Here is a 21,460-nt window from a genome sequence, read left to right as displayed (position 1 = left end):
TGTCAGAAAGCCCAGCTTAAGTAAACGTTTCGGCAATATAAAAAAGAAAAAAAAAAAAGAAAACGTCAGTTTGGCCTTTGAACCAGGCTTCTCTGTGTTTATACCTGATAAGACAGCAGTCCTTGAATTTGTTTGATCCTTTTGAAATATTTGCTGTGACCGTTTTAGAGTTTTCAGACTTCAAACCATGATGTGGAGGAAATACACAAATAGCATGTATTTATGTATATTTATAGTAATTTCACGACCAAAAGTGATAAATACAGAGATAGATGTTTGTTTTGTTCGCTTTAGAATAAAACAAATCAGACTCTCAGGTCTGATGAAGTAAGACATTTACCGGCTTATATGTGATGATGAGTGGTGGACGCTTAACCTACTTCTTCGGCCTCTGTTTGGTCTCATGTGTTCATTGTATGATTGACAGGCAGGTAACCCAAATCCTCTCCCCCAGCAGGTAAACCCTTCAAGGCTTGTTGGATTTTTTTCAGCTGGAGGTGTGTCACAAATAGTCCCCGGCAGCCAGCCTCTGAAGCTTGAGTCTTTGAGAGGAATTATAATTTTAATGTTACGAAATGATTTTATTTACTGAAGGAATAAATATATTGAAACCAACCTGGCTCTGGATGGAGAAGCAATAGTCCCATAAACCTTGGTGGAAGCAGTTCTGTGCCAAGTTTTCTCCATTTGTAGATAATTGATAATGGTGCACTGCCTTAAAAATGGCCTTGTAACCCTCTCTAAATTGATAGAGGTCAAGGTCCATTTCTTTTCATCTGTCCTTGGATTTCTTATAACTCCTCACATGATGTGTTGCATCTTAAGATCTTCATCCTATTTCATGGTGAAAACATTCAGGTCTGGATTGACTTCGAAAGCTTTCCTGAGTTTTCTAATTCATTCATGATGTCTAAGCACATTTTTTGGTTCTTCTTGTTGTTGTTGCTAAATAGTCAAATCATAATTTGAAAACCACATCTTGTGTTTACTCGTGTTTTCTGAGTTTAATCTTGCTTGATCATCTGAAGCTAAAGAAAAAAACAAAAAAAATCAGAAAAGCTCAAAGGCGGTAAATACTTTTCCACTACAGATCTGCAGATTTTTTGCTGCCTGCTTAACCTTTCCTGCAGAGGAATCCCTCAGCTGTTAACTGATTGCTACATGCCAGCAAATTGTAGACAGTCATTGTGAACTCACTGAGCAGTAACCATGGACAAACAGAGAGGACACATTACCGTATTAGGTTTTGTTATAAGTTGATACAGTCTTTGTTTATATTTCTTAGATAACACATGTCGCAAGAGCACGGATAAAGAAGAAAAAGAACTGGTATTGCTATAACTGTGCCTTGTAAAGGAAGGGTTTAATATGAAAGTTTAGTTTGGGTCTTTTTTCACAGAAAAGACTCAAACTCTCAAGGTTTTTTTATTTTTTTTATGTTTTACAGCAGATCATAAACCAAAGCCCACCCACAGTAAAGGAGCAGCTCGGCCCTTCTTCTCCTCTGAAATGTCCTCTGTCTTCAACATGAATAAGAAGTGTGTGTGCGTCTGTTTGTGAGACATTCACTCACCCAGCCTCCACACCACCACGCCGCACTGTGTGTATGTGTGTGTGTGTGTGGGGGGGGGGTGTGTGTATGCTTGAGGGTAGAGAGTAGTGGAAATTTACAGTCTCCTACGTTGGTACCTGGGTTGACTGTCACAGTTCGGCTGCATCCAATCTCTACTTTGGATTTAATTGTCTTTAGCCAAGGGGCGGGCAGTGCTGTCAGCTCCACTTCTTGTGACCCGTGTGTGCATAAAGGCATTCAGTACAGAGGAATGGTGACAGCTGAGAGAGAGGATCACTATACATAGTCGCAGCCATGAAGGAAATGTAAGTTTTTGCATTTTTATTGAGTTTGCATGTGCTCAGTTTCCTATTTGTCTAACTTAAAACTAGCCTAAATTAAAAGCAGTTCAATTACATTTTTGATGCTGCTTGTTAAATGGCTAGTTTGTCTTTGACTGAAAGAAGGAATTAAAGCTTTATAATGTTTTTCTGTTGGTACAGTCAAAAAATAAAAAATAAATCAGCTTCTAAAATCAAATCTGAGTTGAGTCACAGAGATGGCCTTTACCAAGTCTTCACTGACAGCTTCCAAATGGCAAGCAGGCAGATGAAGGCGCACACACTAAGCAGGCGAGTGGAAACAGAGAGAAAGGGATAAGAAGGAAAGCAAACAGGATGAGAAACACTGTGTGCAAGAACTGATCCAGTTACGTAAGCAGGTTTGAGAATGCAAAGCGGTTCGAGTTGACTTGCCCTGCACAACAAAAAGGGAGAAATCCCTGAAAATGACGGGACACTGATTGCAAAGCAATGCCAATTAACCAAGGAGGCAAAAGGACCCCAGTGGGAATGTGAGAGCTGGTTTTCTGGTCAAAGTGTCCATTCATGAGTGAGGGAATAATTGCTTTTTGACTGAATGATTGTTTTTTTTTTTGTGCTATTTACAGAAATGCAGTTTCAAGTTATCATTAGTTTGTGGTTGGATCATCTCCTTCTTTGCTTTTCTCTTCTGAATGTGCTCTTTTGTCCGAGTTTCCGGAGTTGACATTCATTTGGTGGTAAACATTGAGTTAAGAGGAAGCACTTAGTGTTGCTCCGCTGACTTCTGTATTTGTGACAAAAGAGAAGGAAGTCTCCCTTGCTTCGTTTTTCTCTAAAGAAACCTTGAATATAACCTTTGCAACTTTTTTTCATTCCTGACTCGAACTGAGAACTTTGGTTATTTTCAGTGTTGCCTTTTCTTGTTGAGGTTTCTTTCCCTCGTCAGGATCATGTGGGGAAATCCGACACACTCGTCAGGAATAACGAAGCTCATCTTTCTTGGAAAGCCGGTTTACAGTGTAAACACTACAGAGAACTTAAGATGTAGTGACTTCCTGAAAGCAATCACTGGATGTGGGAGGAATATTTTACAGCTAATAAATTGGCCTTAGTCATTGCGAGCAGGAGATATTTTCCCCACAGGTTCAGGCTAGATTATTAAAAGCTTTGCTATTTCCCCCTCATTTACAGCATCCTGACTTGAATATCTGAAGTAATGTTCTAGAAAATACTTTGGATCAATTCACTGTGAGATGATGTTATTAGTGAGGGATGGCCAAATATTATTCTGCTGATTCTCTTTGGTTCTTTCTCAAACTTCCCAATGTTCTGTCTGAATGACCTTCATACATTGGTTTCTCAGATTAGAGAGATTACCAGCATTGCTCTGCATCTCGTGCTCACACAGCATGCTGCAAGGCATTCAGGGAACAGTATTATCTGTGTTAATGCAGCTTCCTGTCTGCTGTTATCCCGCTCACCTCTGAGTCTCCTTTCATTGACTCCTTGTCTGGCATGTTTTCCTTTCGTTTTCCCCAGCATGGCATCAAAAGAAAAGCTCCAATGCCTAAAGGACTTCCATAAGGACACCCTCAAACCTTCACCCGGGAAGAGCCCAGGCACCCGACCTGAGGATGAGGCTGAAGGAAAGGTTCCTCAGAGGGAGAAGTGGGCCAGTAAGCTCGACTTTGTCCTGTCCGTGGCCGGTGGCTTTGTTGGATTAGGAAACGTGTGGCGATTTCCTTATCTTTGTTATAAAAATGGTGGAGGTAGGTTCAGATACAAATTGCACTTCACAGGGTTTCATCGGAAGTAGTAAAGTGGATGGCTTACGTTGACATTATTGCCCTATTTTTTTTCCAAGGTGCATTCCTCATCCCCTACTTCATCTTCCTTTTCGGAGGTGGGCTGCCTGTGTTTTTCTTGGAGGTGGCGCTCGGTCAATACACCTCTGAGGGGGGGATAACGTGCTGGGCCAAACTCTGCCCCATCTTTACTGGTTGGTCCAAATACACAAACGAACACATCCGCACCTACAGAACACTCACTCATTGAACATATGTCCCTTTAGCTGGGTATCTAACGTGTATTCAAAAAATTGGTTCAGAACATCCATTATCTAAATAGTTCAAACTTTTTACCTGGCTTGAGGCCATATCATGTGGATAATCTCATATTGCGCTCATTCGTCATCCTTTTTCTCATGCTGGTCCATATTGCTCAAAGCATTGTGTTAAATTCGGTTTGTTGACCATGAGGAATCTTGTTTATAGTTACCTTTCAAATGAACTGTGAACAAAATTAATCACATTTCTTTGCAGTGCTGTCATCTCATATCTTGCACCTTTTGGCTCAATTTGCCTTGTTCCTCAGTTAGTCAGTTATGGAAAATCATAAATACTGCATGTTGTGAAACGCAGCTGAAACAATTAATCAAATTATTCGGCATAGAAATGAATAGAATAATCAATTACTAAAAACAGCAATATTCATCATAAAATAATAATTTGTTTCAGCCCTTTTCTGAAGTTGTTGTTAGTGTGTCGAAGTAAACCAAAGATTTTAAAGGTAATAGTTTCACATTGCTTCTAAGGTGTAAACTTCTTTTAATGTCAGAAAAGGACAATTTCATCCAGCGGCCCCTCTCCCACCTGCTGTTGAGTCAGCTGGCTGAAAGAAGACTTTGATTTCAAGGAACACTGTTTTAAAATGACTTTTCACTAACTAACAGCAAACTGCCTGTTAAACAGCTCAATGCAGGTCAGCTACATGATACGATGACCCAACTAATTAACCAGTCACTATCAAATTGTTTTACTTGAGTTTCTGTACAAAGATCATGAACAGAAAATGGTATATTGCAGTATTTTTACTCAAGGGTGTCACACTATGAGAATTTCACATGGGCATGTGCCTTGTGCACACTGTTTGTCTTCTTGCTGTGTTTATGTGGCCCCTTTTAACTTTGAGGGACAGCTGTAGAGAAGCAGTAGCACACCACGCCCCAATAGCTGCTGTGACACTGTTAGTCATGCTCACATGAGAGACATTGCATAAAAAGACAACAACAAAAAAAAAAGCTTCACAGCACTGTGTCTTACGGATGTAGAAAGACTGAAGAAAGAAATGAGATGTTTCCCGTTTTTATTGTTCAAAGCACAGGGAATCCAGGATTTTCCCCATTGCTCCTCAAGTGCAGGCACACCTGCCACGGCACAGACTTATTCATCAGTTTGCAATCGGTATGCAGGAATGAGGAGGTGGGTGTGGGGATGACGGAGAAGATAAGTTTAAAAATACTCCAGAGTGGTGGATGAGTACAGACAGAGTGGGGGGTTGGTTGGGGAGGTCAGTGTTCAGGTTGGAAGCAAAGTCATCTAAAAATAAAAGAAATACACCAAGGACTGTACAGTTGAAAGTCCATTCAAGCTGAGGACATTTACCTCCGTTTTTAGTGAGCAATTACAGCCAGCTGCTAGAGTTTAAATAAAGCTCATCCTGCACCTCTTGATATCACAAGATTGTTGTTTAGAGAAGTGTTCAGTCTTTGGATCAGCATTATAAATAAATACTCTCCAGCAACATTCCACAAATTGTGAAGTTGGCTTTAGGTCAAAAAAAAAAAGAAAAAAGTAACTTCTTGGAAAGGGAAGTTCCTTCTTAGAGAGTTATGCTCCTTCTTCTAAGTATTTGCTTTATTTTATGACCAACAAAGCATGTGATAAATGACAATCTGTCAATAGTTCATGGTGAAAAATCTGAAGGTGTTTATCTCATTAGAAGTTTGTGACCAAAGTTATTATTTCCTATCTTCTCTGAAATACCGCCTGAAGTAACTGTATCTATATTTATTTCACACTTTTCACATTTTTGATGCTAATATTAAAATACTAAAAATGCTGCTTGAAAACACAGATTTATCCTGTGCCATTTTTTCCAGCAGATGTTTTTTTTTAATAAGGAAATGCTTCTTTGAAAATCCTGCAGGTATCGGCTACGCTTCTATCGTGATCGTCTCTCTTCTGAACATCTACTACATCGTGATCTTGGCCTGGGGACTCTACTACCTCTTTCAGTGCTTTCAGCCCGAGCTTCCTTGGGCGAAATGCAAGCAGCCGTGGAACACTGAACACTGTGTGGAGGACACGATCCGCAAGAACAAGACCCTCTGGCTGGTGGCCAATATTACTAACTTTACTTCCCCAGTCACTGAGTTCTGGGAGTGAGTATTCACTGACAGAGTGCACATGCACGCACGCACACGCACGTGAATAAACTGAAGTAACACTGCCTCTGAATCTTTGTTGCGTAAACATGTTTGACCACGCTCTTTTCTTGCACAATATAGTTCTACAATGTTCTCAGTTTTCAGCCATATATTGTCATAAATTAAGATTTAAGCTGCAAGAAATTACTCTAAATTTCCACCATGAAATATGATTTTGTATTTCCTTCCTCACACCTTTAAATATGATAGGAGTTTCAGCTTTAAAGGCTTTTACACTCTGTTGTTCCCTACGCTAGAGCAGGAAAACCAGGGCATGTGCCTGTTTGATATCCTTTCCTCTACTTTTAATTAGCTTCTAGTGATATCCCTCTAACTCTAACCTACATACTTGAGTGTTTATTAAAAATAACACCTGCTGTGTCGCATCTCCTGCATTGCTGCTAACCTGTCCTGCACCCTTGTTTCCTCAACAGACGCAACGTCCTCAGTCTCTCCACTGGCATTGAGGACATTGGGCCGCTAAAGTGGGACTTAGCCCTGTGTCTCCTGGCAGTGTGGGTTATCTGCTTCTTCTGTATCTGGAAAGGGGTCAAGTCCACTGGGAAAGTAAGTGCTGAAGCAAGTGAATGCAGATCCTGTAGTTATTGTGTTGCCTAGATGCCGTTTGGCTTTGTTTTTTGTACCCTTGCCAGCAAGAAAACACTGTTGCTTAGAAAAAGGGAAAAGACCACATGCTGGGGAACAAGAATCAATCAGACACCAACCCTTAGGTTGTCCTGAAAGCTACTTCTTCATCAGTCAGGCTGCAGTGTAAACAGATGTGTGTTTACACTGTGTTGTTTGGATGAGAGAAATACATTTATGGTGGAAAGGAAGAATATTATTAACTTTAGGTGCAAACAAGTATTAATTTGTTTGCACCTCTAAATCCTCTATTGCACAGCCATAAAAATGATTAACAAAACACTAGTTGAGGAAGTGTAGAGTTTCATAAGAGCTAAAAGAGCTAATTAAAGGACACAGAGGCATAGGTTAAAAAAACAACAACAAAAAAAAAGTCAAATAGTGGATCAGGGAACTTGAAATGAGATATTTGAATGGTCTGTGCCCCGGTATGCTAAAATAGTTTACCAGACTGTCTTTTGGAGAGATTTTTCAGCAAAAAATGCCTCTGTCCTGTGCAGGTGGTGTACGTCACAGCAACTTTCCCATTTGTGATGCTCATCATCCTGCTTGTGCGTGGAGTGACCCTACCAGGAGCAGCTGAGGGCATAAAGTTTTATCTTTACCCAGACCTGACCCGTCTCCAGGATCCAGAGGTAGGTTCCAATCACGTCCCATTATAATCAGAGATGGATATTAATGCAACCTTTCATACATTTGCACATCATTTTACACCTTATTTTTCCACAATCCCTCTTACATCCTAGCAGAAAACCTGGAAACAAATAGAAATATATTTTAACAAAATTATAAGACATTTTCTAGTCTGACTTGTCCTCAGAGGTACATATATCTCTTTTTTAGGACTAATCTCCTAATTTAGATTTGATCAGCGGCTTATTTTCCAAGGACTTTGACAAATAAAGACAAAAAAATAGAAAATAAAAATATATAAATTTATTGATCAAAGCTCTAAGCTCCTATTGATTTTCATTAAACTCACAAAGTGTGTCACGGTGCATGCTGTAAGTCAATGTTCATCAGCCAATATGGAGGAAGTTTTCAGTTTTTTGTATTTTAAAAAGTGAAAAATAATTATACACATAGCTAAATAAAGAGAAGATTCAGATTTTCTGATCTACTATCCATCAGAATCCATCTGATTCTATTAGTGCATTTCTTGGTTTAATGCACCGTTTGATTCCTCTGAAATAAAGCTGATATCGCATGATATCATCCCCGAGTAGAGTTGGTTATGTAAACAGTTTACTCCCGCAGTGATCAGCACAGCAGCTGTATTCAATCTGAACTAGAGGCTGGTGAGGGCGCAGCCACTTTCTATGTTGAAATTCTGTCTTTCTGGGGTTTTTTCTGGATTGGATCTCGTAAATTTAATATTCAGGGAAGTGCTTGTGCCCATGGCGGCATTAACAGGAGCAGCGCACATACACCACTCAATTAGCTGTCAGCAGTCACAATAGACATAGACATAGGCACATCTGACAACACTGCAGTTATGAAACTTAAGAAATGCACAAACAAGCAAAGAATTCAAAGTCCAAACAAACCAATGTTCAAAATGTTCAAACCAGTGTTAAAGGTTTTCAGCACACAACTTTCTAACAAAACAGCATAGAAAAGGAACAATATAGAGGCAAATTCTCAGTAGAACAAAATTATACGATAAGACGTAAACGAGAATAGAAACCAGCTGAAAAAAAGCGGGAAGTGAAAGTAACAGAATAACAAACAGAACTGTGCTAAAATGTTTTCTTTGGATTATCTATTAAAGGAGCCAGAATCTCTTATGATTTTTTTAAAGTAACATTTATCAGTAGTTCCAAGGCTTTCTAAAGCTCATCATGTTTTCTTTGAATTGTGCTATTTTATGTAAACACAACTGCCTATTTTGTGCCAGGCATGTTTAAAAATGACCAAAGTGAAGTGCAAAAAGTAAAAGTGGAAATGTTTGATAAACTTTATCCTGTAGGAGAACAGTTTTTTTTTTTGAGAAACAGAAAAAATACATCTATTAAATACTGGACACAGGAGAGGCATCGTCATTTTGTTGAATAAACTGGCTTGAAATATAACACGAATACTCCTAAAATCTTAATTTTGACTCAAGAAGTCAGAGGCATAGGTATCCAGTGTTTGAAATGATTTTGTGTGACCTCCAACTGCAATTCAAGAAGCACAGATGATTGATGCAGATTGACAATTGCACTGGACTCAACTTATCACGGCTGAGATTTTCACCGACAAATTAAGGTCTTCTCTGAATAGAAATCGTTACCCTGATAAAGACAACAGATACTACTAAAGAGCATTTTAAAATCACCAAATTGGCTGCTCAGGAGCAGAGCATTGCACACAAGTCTATATTAAAATCTTCCAGGGGAATCATATCTTGAAACTCAAGAGAACTTCATTATACTCTCCCGTCGCATTAATGATGTACATCTCTTCTGTCCCATCAGGTGTGGATTGATGCGGGAACCCAGATCTTTTTCTCCTACGCGATCTGCCTGGGTGCCATGACATCCCTGGGAAGCTACAACAAATACAGATACAACTGCTACAGGTGAGCTGGGTTTCTACTGGGTGGAGCAGGACTGTAATAGTGACAGCGACGCTCTGTCAGAGTCGGTTGCGTGAAAGGAAAATGGGAACTTCGGTTCCACCTGTGTTCATTAACAACCTCCATGACATATGTGTGACATAGGGACTGTTTGCTGCTGGGAGGCCTCAACAGCGGTACCAGTTTTGTGTCTGGCTTCGCAATATTTTCCGTCCTGGGCTTCATGGCACAAGAGCAAGGGGTGGACATTGCCGATGTGGCAGAGTCAGGTACGAGGGTCCAGTGTGATGGCAGCAGTGATGGTGGGCGCTGCTGCCGAAAGAAAAACAATTAGATGATTGGAAATGTAAAATTCTTTGGCGAATTTAAAGGAGAGAGAGAAAAAAAGAGAGCAATCCGTAGTGTTTTGTCACAGTTTCGGACACAATGACGCTAGAAAGTACAGGTATCGGCAATTGCACACTCCTTGAATAAAACCCTCAAAGATAAAATGGCTTGTCCCCCGTTTACTAAGGACAAACAACATCGCATTGGTCAATTGCTGTGTGTTCAAGCTACATAATGAACTGCTGCAATAAGGAGCGCCATCATCAGCTTGTCCCACAATAATCCTGCTTGTGCAGTTTAGTAACTCCATATCCTTCTGACCAGTGGACACTGCTAAGAAGATTGGCTCTGTACTGAATGAATCTGGCTGTTCATGGGAACATGCAACCTGTGGTTGATATTTTGGACCAGCAGCACTACCACGTAAACCTATTTCTTTCACTGTGCCTTGGGTCTACTGAGGTGGATGCCACTGGATCTGTTGCTGTCTTTCTGTATTTTCTACAGTGCCTCGCAAAACAGTCCAAACAGTTTGAACTTTTTCACAACTTGTGGCTTTCCAACAATGAATTTTTACATGTTTTGTTGGTATTTTTCGTGACAGACCAACACAAAATAGCACTTAACTGTGAAGTGGAAGGAAAAGGATCCATTGTCTTTAAAATTTTTGCAAACTGGAAGAGTGGCCTGCATCATTATTATGTACATTTTAGTGCGATACACCTAAATAAAAATCGGTGGAATCAATGCAGTACAATTACAGCTTTAACAGTCTCAAAATGATGCTCACTGATCTTGAGCTATTTCACAAAGTTCCAGTTTCAATACGTATTGACAGAGAGAGGCCTACAACAAATCAACACCACACTTTTCAGATTTACATGACAAAACACGCATCCTTCCAATTTACTTTGTACTTAAGATACCAATAAAATACTTTTTAGTTTGTGATGATAACATGACAAAATGTGAAGAATTCAAGTTGTCTAAGTACTTTTGCGAGGCACAGTACATGAGCTGTAAAGGTAATGTGTTAAAGTATGCTTGATGTTGTTTACGTATACACTGGCTTTGAGATTCAACCAAATTTTGCCAATGATATAATAATTTTGTGATTTCATTGTAATCTACACATCAAAGCACATGAACAAAATCATTGAAGAAAGCAAATATATGTGCTTTTTTGCTTGTCTGTTCAAATGAGGTTCAATTGCTGACTCTGTATCTGATGCTTTAAATACAATATGCTGTGGAAGTGGTATATTTAAGCTGTGCTTTATCAGATTCTTCCCATTCCCTTTGCTCACAGTAAGTACCGGCATGCAGCATAGAAAATGACAAATGGCAAATGCAATAAAGGTGAACTACTGTTCAGAGTGATTAGCAGCGATGTCACCCTGAAGGAGAGACCATGTTGCATAGAAATTGTTAACATAAATGTCAATAATTGATGTGCCAGATTATGAGAAGAGTTTAAAATAAGCATGGTCTTATTGGATAATTGTTGCATAATATCAGTGTTGAAAATTATGCAGAATGTAAGACATAAAACACAAAACGGACTTGTGTTGCTGATGTACATTAACATGTCAGGGACACTTTAACATGAAGAGCCCCTGCAAGCACTGTCTTGTTTTGCATATATTTTTTCTTAATTATTGATTAATAATTCTTCTAGAAGCAGGCCATGTTTTTTATGCTTTTGGTCAAAGAAAATGCATATTTTCAGAGAAAAATATCATTTAATTAGTCCATCCTGTAATCAGATAGAAGAGTTAATCCTGTTCTTTGCCTCCTTCTCCCCGTCCCCACTCTGCTCTCCTTCCAGGTCCTGGCTTGGCCTTCATTGCCTACCCTAAGGCTGTGTCCATGATGCCACTGCCAACCCTGTGGGCCATCCTGTTCTTCATCATGCTGCTGCTGCTGGGCCTCGACAGCCAGGTCAGAGTGCTTACAATCATTGAGACAGTGAGCAGAATAATTATGTTAACTAGTTTGATGCCCAGAGTTTAATGCCTGCCCCTCCTAGGTCCCGTAGGTTGTTTCATCTGGGACCGAAGTGTGAATCGCATACAGTGATTCATATCTAACATGCTAAGGTTTCAGATATCTGATCCTCCAACAAATGCACTTTACTGTCCTGCTTTACTTCACCGTGGAAGGATTAAAACAGCTTTAACGCCCTGATGTGATCGCATAAAAACTGAATACCTACGCCCATTTGACAAACCTTTTCCACCACACAGATTGTTTGTAAAGCTCCTCCCAATGGCAAGGATTTGAATCTTCCACATTTGATGCAAAGGCAGGGCTTTGATCAGGACAAGATAATCCAAGTTGACAAAACACAAATGCGTGCTTGAGGGCTTCTCAAGCTGTATCACATTTCCTGCCTCCAAGTGCAATTCTACCCCCTGTACTAAGTCAGTCCTGCACATGGTCAGCCAAGAGCGAGATCAGACCGACGCTCTAAATTTGAGCACATGTAAATGCTCATGCAAGTGCAGCTATTTTCATAAGAGAATTGGGGCCAGTGTGTGTTTGTGTGTGACTGTCTGTGGGTGGATGTCATGCAAATTTGCAGTTCTGAATGCTGCATATTGTGTTTTCATGCCACTGTTGCAAACAAGGTTTTGTTTGGTATTTTACACCGAATTAATGTTTTTCTGTGCATCAAGACCCGCTGGGAATTTTTGTTTAGATAATAAGTAGTTTAAAACACATTGGAGCAGAAATGTAAGCAGTCAAGTGGTCTGAGACACTGATTCATTGTCCTTATCTGCTGACATGCTTCTAGCAAACCATGTTTGCAGGGGGGAGTTTGTTTAAACTGTCTTTACAGCTCAACAAAAACAGCTTTGTTTCTCTAATCTGTGTGTTTACTGAAAACCTCACAGCAGTCTTTGTCCCAACAGTTTGTTGAAGTGGAAGGACAGATCACATCCATCGTGGATCTCTATCCATCTGTTCTTAGAAAAGGTTACCGCAGAGAGATCTTCATCGCAGGGATGTGTCTCATAAGCTATGTCCTTGGACTCGCAATGGTAACGAAAGTAAGTGTCCACCCAAAGACTATAACCTCGAGTTTCAGACTTGGAGTTGAACGGCATTTTGATCCGAAAATCCAAAACCTCAGACTTGACTTAGGCTTGTAAACAGTCTCAAAACTCAGATTCATGCTCTCAAGACTCAAGTCTTACTCAGATTTTTAATGAGACGTGTTCACAAATATTGCACTCTTGTAATCAGGAGTAGAGGATAGTTGCAGTGTATTTTTCAGTGACATTAGCAGACTGTGATCTGTTATCACAGTCTTTTTCCCGAAAAAATCTGTAGCATGGTAATATTGCTGTAGCATGATAATATTGACCACACAAAACACTGAACAAGGTATAAAATGGCTTTGGGTAATTTCAGAACAAAAACTTAATTTATACCTGACACCTTACTTCCTCACTACTCAGATACTTATGTTGATGCAAAAAACTTATCAGTTTGTTTCTTATCAGAAAGAGCTGATCATCATGAAAGCAGTTCCTGCTCTGTTCATCCAGACATGAAATTGTCTTTCACTTATGAAACTCGCTCACTGTGTATTTCATGTGAGATAATAGAACATGTTTACTGGTTAGACTTTACATGAAAGATTTTACATTTATTATTAGAAAAAGATTTTGTAAAGTTTTTTAAAGTGAGGGAGTGCATAATAAATAAATCATAGCTAAGTAATTAAAAGACAAGATAAAAAGTACACTTTTTGATTCATACAGAAATGTAACTTTACATTAAATTGTATTTCTACTGGCAGACGAGATGAGATGATCTGTATTTCAGCCTTAATATGATCAGACTTGAACTTCAGGTTCCTAATTTTATTAACTTGTCATGTACAGAATATGTGTATCTCAATCCTTACTTATTCACTGCATCGTTGCAGCCAAATATGGCCTCCCCCTATGTTGATGATTCACAAGCTTCATGGGTGAATGGAAAAATTTGGAGGACTGTTTTCCCCGTACTGGTTTACTGGCTTCAATGACATCCCAGCACCTGTTGAACTCTCCCTCTATTGATTAGGTGCCAAAGTGCCTATGTCCTACTTTTACCACCACCTCCCCCCTTCTCTCTCAATATGGTTTTACATCCCTTTTTATCTCTGTGACTTTTTGCCCCATTGCATATATCAAAGAGGTAATTAAAGCTGCTTTTTGTCTCTTTCAGGGCGGCATGTATGTGTTTCAGCTCTTTGACTACTATGCAGCCAGTGGTGTGTGCCTTTTGTGGGTTGCATTCTTTGAATGCATCGCTGTAGCCTGGGTTTATGGTAAGTGGAAGTGACTGTATCAGCATCATTTCATGTAATGATTTACAGGAGTTGGATAAGAAGCCCGGAAGAAGCTCCATAATGGCTAACAAAGGTTGAGGGAGTTTTACATGTCTGCAATAAATAAGACTAACTGCAGGACTGGGGAAATGAATATAAAGATGGACCCCTTCTAGGCTGGGGCTAGCTCCTCAGTTTCTTCTCTGTTAACAAAAACAAAATCTCACACACATTGTCTCTAAGATCTGTACTAGGTACAGAAAAATCATTTTTAAAAAATCAAAGAACACAATAACAAAAGATGTTTGTATGATATTCAAAAAAGTGCATGAAACATCAAAATACAATCATGCCCCCCTTGGGATTTAAATAAAGAATTTCTCATGCTAATTAAACACACAAATGCCAAACTAAATAAATTTCCAGTAACATTGGAGGAAAAATTATGATTCTTTTTTTTCAAAGTTAATTGCTTCCAACTTCGGAGGTCTAACATTCAAATTCCAACTTCACCAATCACATTCTAATTCACATCTTAAAATGTCTGCCATTCAAAGATAAGTTGCTTTAATCTTTACTTTTACAAACAAACAAGACTATTTATATTGAGTAAACAAAGAGTCAAACAAATAATTATAAAAAAATCAATGACTGATTAATTTATGGCTCAGAAGCTCCTCAGTTATAGGAATCAGCCTAACTGGCAATGTGCTCTATGTTTTATTAACTTACAAAATATGCTATGTTTTATTAGCATAAATGCTTTTGAAGTCATTATTGTGTTTTTGGTGTATTTGTTCACTGACCTGTATGCTTTGTCTAACAAAACGGGTTGAATTATGAAATTTAGAGTTAATTATTTGATTACATTTAATAGTAAGTTGCATGCAAATATTCACAAATTTAATAAAATTAACAAATGAAAGTAATTAAAATTTTACCTAACAAAAGTTAAACACAACCAAGAACATTTAGCTCACTGATAAATGACTGTCAGTTCATCCCAGGTGACTTCATCACTTCATTATAAGTTCACCCGGAGAAGGTAACTGATACCTTCCTGAGATAAGCCTATGACTGTTTGTGGCTTATATATTCAAAACATGACCTAGTGGAAAAATTATGCTGCAGTTTATAGTAAACAGCGGAGATAAGGGTCCATAAATGTGCTAATCTCTGCATGCGGATATGAAGGTCACTTTGTGATCAGAAACAATGGACATCGATGTCAGATGTTTTGTTATTTAGCAGAAACATACAGCATGTTCAGAACTTATTACATTTTCTTTGCACCATTTAGGAGCTGATAATTTCTACGATGCAGTCGAAGACATGATTGGCTACAGACCAAATCCGTGGATGAAATGGAGCTGGACCATCATCACTCCTGTCCTTTGCATGGTGAGACAGACATATATTACTTCATTAGAACCCTGTGGATTCATCTACAGATGTTGACAGGCTGCTGAGCTTCTGCTTAATGCAACATGTTTTTTTCCCCTTCTTTTAGGGTTGCTTTGTTTTCTCCCTAGTAAAGTACAAACCACTGACCTATAACAAGGTGTATGAGTATCCCGAGTGGGCCATTGGCCTGGGCTGGTGTTTGGCTTTGGCCTCTATGATCTGCATCCCAATGGTGATGGTCATCAAGATCCTGCAGTCAGAGGGACCTCTCATAGAGGTGAGCTGATTGAGTTTCTAAGCAACACTTTAAAGAAATAGTGTTAAAGTATGTCATTTAAAATTTCTCATAAGGCAATCACTGTAGCTTCTATTAAGTTTATTTACAAATATTTTTAGTTTCTAAACATTGGCCCCAGCACATTTTGTAGTAATAATTAGAATATAAAGCAATGTTTTGATTCTTAACTGGAAATTTCCATGGTGAATTTTGAAATGATTAACCCACATTATGAGCAAGCTTGATTAGAGAAGTTTATATGCTACAGAGCAATTTGCCATTATCCCTTCACAACATTACATATTTTGCTGCTAAAAAAAAGTATTGCTCTGTTTAATTTTGATCACAGGTAGACTTCAGGCTTTCCATGGAGATTGTTCCATTTTTTTTTTCATTTTTTTTTTTTCAAGCAATACTTTGTGAAGTTATAAGCATTGAAAATTCTCTTAATTTATGTGAAAAGATGTCACCTAGATGTAGAAAGTGGAAAATTTTCCAGGATGGTAAAAGGCTAACAGCTAATCAGTTAGAAACTCCACAGATTAGATGATTCCAATCATTTAAAACTGTTCATTTCTGTTCACAGTGACATATTAACATCCATAGAATGCAACTCCATATTAACAGATATTAACCATTTGCTATTTTGTGAGAGATATTATAGGACACTGGATGCAAGAGTCTGTCAGATTAGCTGTCACTCATTAGTCTGCTTGAATAATTTTCAAGCAACTCCTATACAGTATCTGCAAAGAACATGTCATCTGCAGTGGTTTTGAACAGATTCCAAAATTCTAAAGTTTCCTCAACTCAACTGAAAACTAATGGAGAGCTTAGTGGAAGGAAAGCCCAATTCAGAATCTGGGTATAAAATGCAGTGGAATAGAATCCAAACAGACAAGAAAATGGTGGTCTAATATTGGCTTAAAAAATGTTAAATGGGCAACAAAAAAAATCCAAAATTTACTGGCACACAATTTAGACAAAGAAGGAAAATAAAAGTCATGCAACAAGGAAATCATAGACAACAGAATTTTAAAAAAAATGCATGAAGAGGAAATGGAAGGATCTTGCAAAGAGAGGGATCAAAACTGACAGGCTTTTAACTCCTGTTAACTCCTTTCAACTCCTTAGGTGATCAGGTTCAACTAATTAGTAGCATGTAGTGCAGTTGGGTACATGACCTAAACAAAGGAAGTTCGGGGAAATTACTAATAATCAGAGAAATTAACACAGAGTTTGAAACAAGACAGACAAAAAGTTCTAACATAGCTAAAAGCTAAAGAGAAAGCCAAACATGGAAGGCTGTAAGTGGCAGAATCCCACAGTAATCACAAACCGCAAAATATTCAAAAAGCAAAACTAAACAAATGAAATAAATAAGTAAAATACTAAGGCTTCTTATATATATTGTGATGACTGAAAGAAAGAGTTGAGAATCACTAACCAGCTAAAAACAGACCTATTTTCACACCCTTTTTTCAAGTGACCAAACTGGAAAAATAAAATCTGAGTCACATCTTAGGGAACAAATGATTGTGTTTTCTTCTTTTTTTTTCCAACTTTCTAAATAAATGTTTTATCAAAATTTCAAATGTTACGCTCAAGACTGATTGATTGGCTTCAATAGTTAATCAATCATAATTACGCATATAATTTTAAAGTGTTTTAACCAACATCTTTTGCATCTCTGGCTCTTTGGTTTTGGAAGAGAACCAGTCAAATATCAATAGACAAGAAAGGCCTGAAGTCACATTCTGTTGTTAGATGTTCATCTCAGACGGACCTTCTTAGACATGTGCATCGTTGTCTGGGTAAATTAAAATGTCTTGATCAGTGTTGAACTAAGAAATCTTTAATTTCCAAAAACGTTTGACGTCTCAAACTCAGTGTCTGTCTCTTTGAGCCTTGAAGGAGCCCTTGTTTCTGATGATCATTAGCCTAATGTTTCGTTTCCTTCCCCCACCCAGAGGATCAAGGCAGTGGCAGCCCCAGCAAAGTCAGGCGTGAGCTCTCGCCCGAAAGAGTACAATTTGAAGAGCAACGAGCTGACACAGCCTCTGGACCCGAACGGGAACAATGGCTTGATCAAGCCCACCCACACCATTGTAGAAACAATGATGTGAGCGCTCTCTGTGAGAGGAATAAGATTGATGTGCTTACTGTGTTATTATATTTTGCTAACTTTGATAAGGGTAGGTTTACATTGTCCAATATATTCATATTAGAGATACCATGGATTGATTTCTATTAAAAGAGATATATTTTATTGTTATAATTGTTTTCTCTTGTAATTTTTTTTTACTCTACTGATATTGTTGATGTTACAAATGTTGTTGCTGTAGTTCGCACTGATCTCAGTTAAAGCAGTATTTTTAAATAGAACCTGTTCAATGTTTACTACTTTTCTGCTGATTCCGAGGAGATGAGGAATTTGAAGAAGGCACAGGAAATACTGTAACTCACTTCTCATGAATTCAAGTAACAAAGTGGGCAATTAGCTGGAAAATGACAGAAAACATCTACATTTTTCACGTGGGATTGTGATTTCTTACACAAAATGCTCTGAGACTTCATTTGTTCAGATCATAATAGAGCCAATATGGCACATAAACTCCTTCAGTTACATGATAAACAAGGCCTAGGCTTATTCAAAGATCCAGCCTAAAAAACAGTCATTTATATAAAAAAAGAAAGAGTAAAAGAGTTGATAAAAAAAAAAGTGAAGAGAAAAGGGAAGAGGCGTTTTTAGAGTACGTGTATCCTGCCTCTGTGACTACTTAGTCAGCCCCAGTGCATTTATTGAAACCTTTCTTTGCACTTTATGTCATATCACCTTTAATGTAGAATTCACTCTTATTTAAGAGGAAATGTTTTTAGCTTTTAACTTTTTGATATTAACTTTGACACAGAGCATCTAGTTTTCTGCCCGTTAAAAATAATGACAGGACGGAGTAGGACTATATCAAAATTAAAACCATTAGCGAGCTCTGTGAAGATGTCGTTTTGTCATGTTACTTTTATTCTGAAATACCTGACAGTTATCTCCATTTTGCTGATTTCAATAGCGGGTTTGCTCTGAAGGACATCTGGATTGTAAGCCTGTAATACTAAACTTTGTTTGTGTTTTAGAATTGAAACTGTTAAAAATTCACATATGCCTTTTTCTGACAATTTTTCACTGTGCATCACCTGAACATCATCACAGAATCTACTGAACTGTGTTTCTCCAGGATAGACTATCTAGAATCTTTACTGCACCGCTTCAGTGTGCAACGACATATGAATTGCATCCTTTGCCCATTGAAACTACATAATTATGACTGATTGGCTGATGCAACTGGATACAAAGCTTAAAAAAAAATGTTTTCCTCAAATGTGTGCAAGAGCCACTGGATCACCTTGCTGCTTTTGCTACTTGGAAACTCTGATGTACCAAAGCATTTCTTTTTGTCTCAAAGTTATCCCCTTCAAGATGCATATTGCATCATGTCTATATAAATAAAATAAACATATTTTCCTTGGATTGCTTGTGTGCAGTTTTCTTTACTCTATTACATATTGTTTGAAAAGTAGACACTGTTACTTATAGAGCTACAATCAGTCATCTCAAGCAGCCTACAGCATCTAAAACGTCTGTGTTGGTATTTCTGGAGTTCAGAAATACAGTTGGCAATGACATTCTGGAATAGGTGATGAGGTTGTTGATTATTCTCTTAAATTTGTTCTGATTTTACTTGATAAACTAAAACTGTTTTAAATCTGGGCAAACAAAGATCACATGTAGGGTACTTCAAAGCTCCAGCTTTGGACCACTTTTATTCAACATCTATACATGCTCACCCTAGCTCTGATGATCAAATTTCGCAACATTTCTTCCCACACGCAAACTAACACAACTATATATATTTGTTAGTATTATTACATAGCTACAGACAGTTACGGTCAAAATGTGTATCCATAATTTTAAGAAGCCGATAAGTCAGACTTGTCTCTGTTTTAAAGCAGAACAGGCAAGTGGTTTGCTTCTTCCTTTCCTGCTTTAAAACAAAATCTCGACATCCGTACTTGAATGGAGTTAATAAGGGTGAACAAATAAGTAGCATTCTGAATCCATGTCAGACAGTACATCGGTCTACTAATATTAAAAACACCACCAGAGCATAGGGTTCCCATCAAAAGACACAGAAAAGTCTATGGGTGTGTTCACCTTCATTACTATTAAATTATATTATTGTGTCTCAAATGGTTTCTGCAAAATTAATAAAATAAAAAGAAAAACTCCTTCCAGAAGCTACTGCTCATCCAAATGCTGCAACCAGAGTCCTAACCACCACTAGATTAATGGGTCATGTTACACCAGTGTCACTGCATTTAGACATCTGTTCTCAACATAAACCTGCTTAACGTTTCTATGACAAGAAAAAGCGATGACAGTCTTTAGCTTCTATACTCTTCAGCTGTGATTGAAATCCCCAAATACCTGAGCTGTGCAGAAACCTTTTTGTCTCATTTAACAGTTTACTAGTAGGGCAGTTGTACTATGAAGGCTAAAGATTTTCTAAGTTCACTTCAATCATGCCATAACTGTTTGTATGAAATGTGCATTTGTTTTGTGCGTGATTATTAAATCCTTAATTCGTTGAGTGTATTTCTTGTCTTGTTTACTGTTTTCTCTTTAGTCTCCTGACTAAAGGGCGTTGTGGTGCTCGGCAAATTAATCACTCGTGTTCATTCAAATTTGTTGTGAACATGAATCGTAACGTACTGGAGTCATCCTGCAAGCTTCATCTTGCGAAACCACGTGTTGGTGCGCCTGTTGCTTTCAGCAAGTCACGTGACCGATACAGGAAAGACACCGGCGCGCCAAACTGTGTCAACGGAATGCATTTACCAAAAGAAATGTTGGTCTTTTTACGGTACAGCATTGATGTGGAGCCTCAAGGCAAACGAAAGGTTTCGTACTTTGGGACCAATTTGATCTTACATCAGAAAATAAGGTCTTGGTGCTCACTTCGTTGTTGTTTCATCCGGTTCTTTTCAATTTCTACTTGATCTATCCGAATCATATGATACACCTAGCATAAACTCGGGCATTCGACAAATCGTTAATGAGGCAATGGGGCCTTCTGTCCATAAGCGAGATGGGACCGTCTCGTTACAGAGAAACGAGCTCAGGGCTCCCATTACTCGTTATCGCGAGTTAAAATTTTCACGAAAGTAAAATGTTGGTTTTTGTGGCGCGTCTGTATCTTATTTTGAAAGGATGCGTAAACGTTATCATGGCGACCAGAGTCGAGGCGTTAGGGCGGCGGTCGAGACGAGATGAGCGGAGCTTGTGAGTTTTAGGTCTAATTCACGCGATTGAAGGGTTGTTGGCCGATTTTCAAAACTTCTGTGACCGCACACGACACGAGCCGTTGAAGGTCCAACAGGTTCACACGGCAGGAGCAACACGCCACAAGAACCGATTCGCGTTTGATAAAAGAGAGCAGCCGCTCCGTTTGCTGCACTGTGATTTGGAGGCGAGTTCTGTTTTTTCGTAGTTGCCGTTTTTTAACTGAATAAACAGAACCACAAGTAATAAACTTATCTAAAAATGGCCTTTATATATAGTCAACATCTCCACCGGACTCTCAGTTGCCATGTCAACTGTTTGGGATTCCCAACGTCCTTACGTCACGGCGCGTTCTGATTGGCTCCTGGTCACGTTCAACAGGCTGCGTTCAGTCAGGGAAAAACTTCACAGGTTGAGATAAAATGGCGAAGATAATATTGAAT

The 21,460-nt window shown here is 38.5% G+C and overlaps 1 protein-coding gene across 1 annotated transcript; it reads left to right on the top strand.

The window, feature by feature from the left end:
• Nucleotides 1-1,681: 1,681 nt before the first annotated feature.
• Nucleotides 1,682-19,205, top strand: slc6a6b (solute carrier family 6 member 6b). Its single transcript, XM_055046140.1, has 14 exons — nucleotides 1,682-1,878; nucleotides 3,415-3,644; nucleotides 3,740-3,874; nucleotides 5,863-6,097; nucleotides 6,577-6,709; nucleotides 7,288-7,422; nucleotides 9,247-9,350; nucleotides 9,492-9,616; nucleotides 11,503-11,615; nucleotides 12,590-12,727; nucleotides 13,896-13,998; nucleotides 15,299-15,399; nucleotides 15,509-15,679; nucleotides 17,650-19,205. Exons 1-14 carry the CDS (start codon nucleotides 1,868-1,870, stop codon nucleotides 17,803-17,805), a joined length of 1,890 nt encoding a protein of 629 aa, XP_054902115.1. The 5' UTR covers nucleotides 1,682-1,867; the 3' UTR covers nucleotides 17,806-19,205.
• Nucleotides 19,206-21,460: the final 2,255 nt, after the last annotated feature.

Source organism: Poeciliopsis prolifica, unplaced genomic scaffold (assembly GCF_027474105.1).
Source record: "Poeciliopsis prolifica strain line A6 unplaced genomic scaffold, Auburn_PproV2 SCAFFOLD023, whole genome shotgun sequence".
Taxonomy (NCBI): domain Eukaryota; kingdom Metazoa; phylum Chordata; class Actinopteri; order Cyprinodontiformes; family Poeciliidae; genus Poeciliopsis; species Poeciliopsis prolifica.
Note: the sequence above shows the minus strand (reverse complement) of the source record. Positions and strands in the feature narration are given on the sequence as shown.

What these genes read in the sequence shown, in the direction of transcription:
- slc6a6b (XM_055046140.1), top strand. An exon ending in TGCCGATGTGGCAGAGTCAG is followed by an intron (nt 9,617 to 11,502) that starts GTACGAGGGTCC and finishes CTCTCCTTCCAG; the next exon opens with GTCCTGGCTTGGCCTTCATT. An exon ending in GACTCGCAATGGTAACGAAA is followed by an intron (nt 12,728 to 13,895) that starts GTAAGTGTCCAC and finishes TGTCTCTTTCAG; the next exon opens with GGCGGCATGTATGTGTTTCA.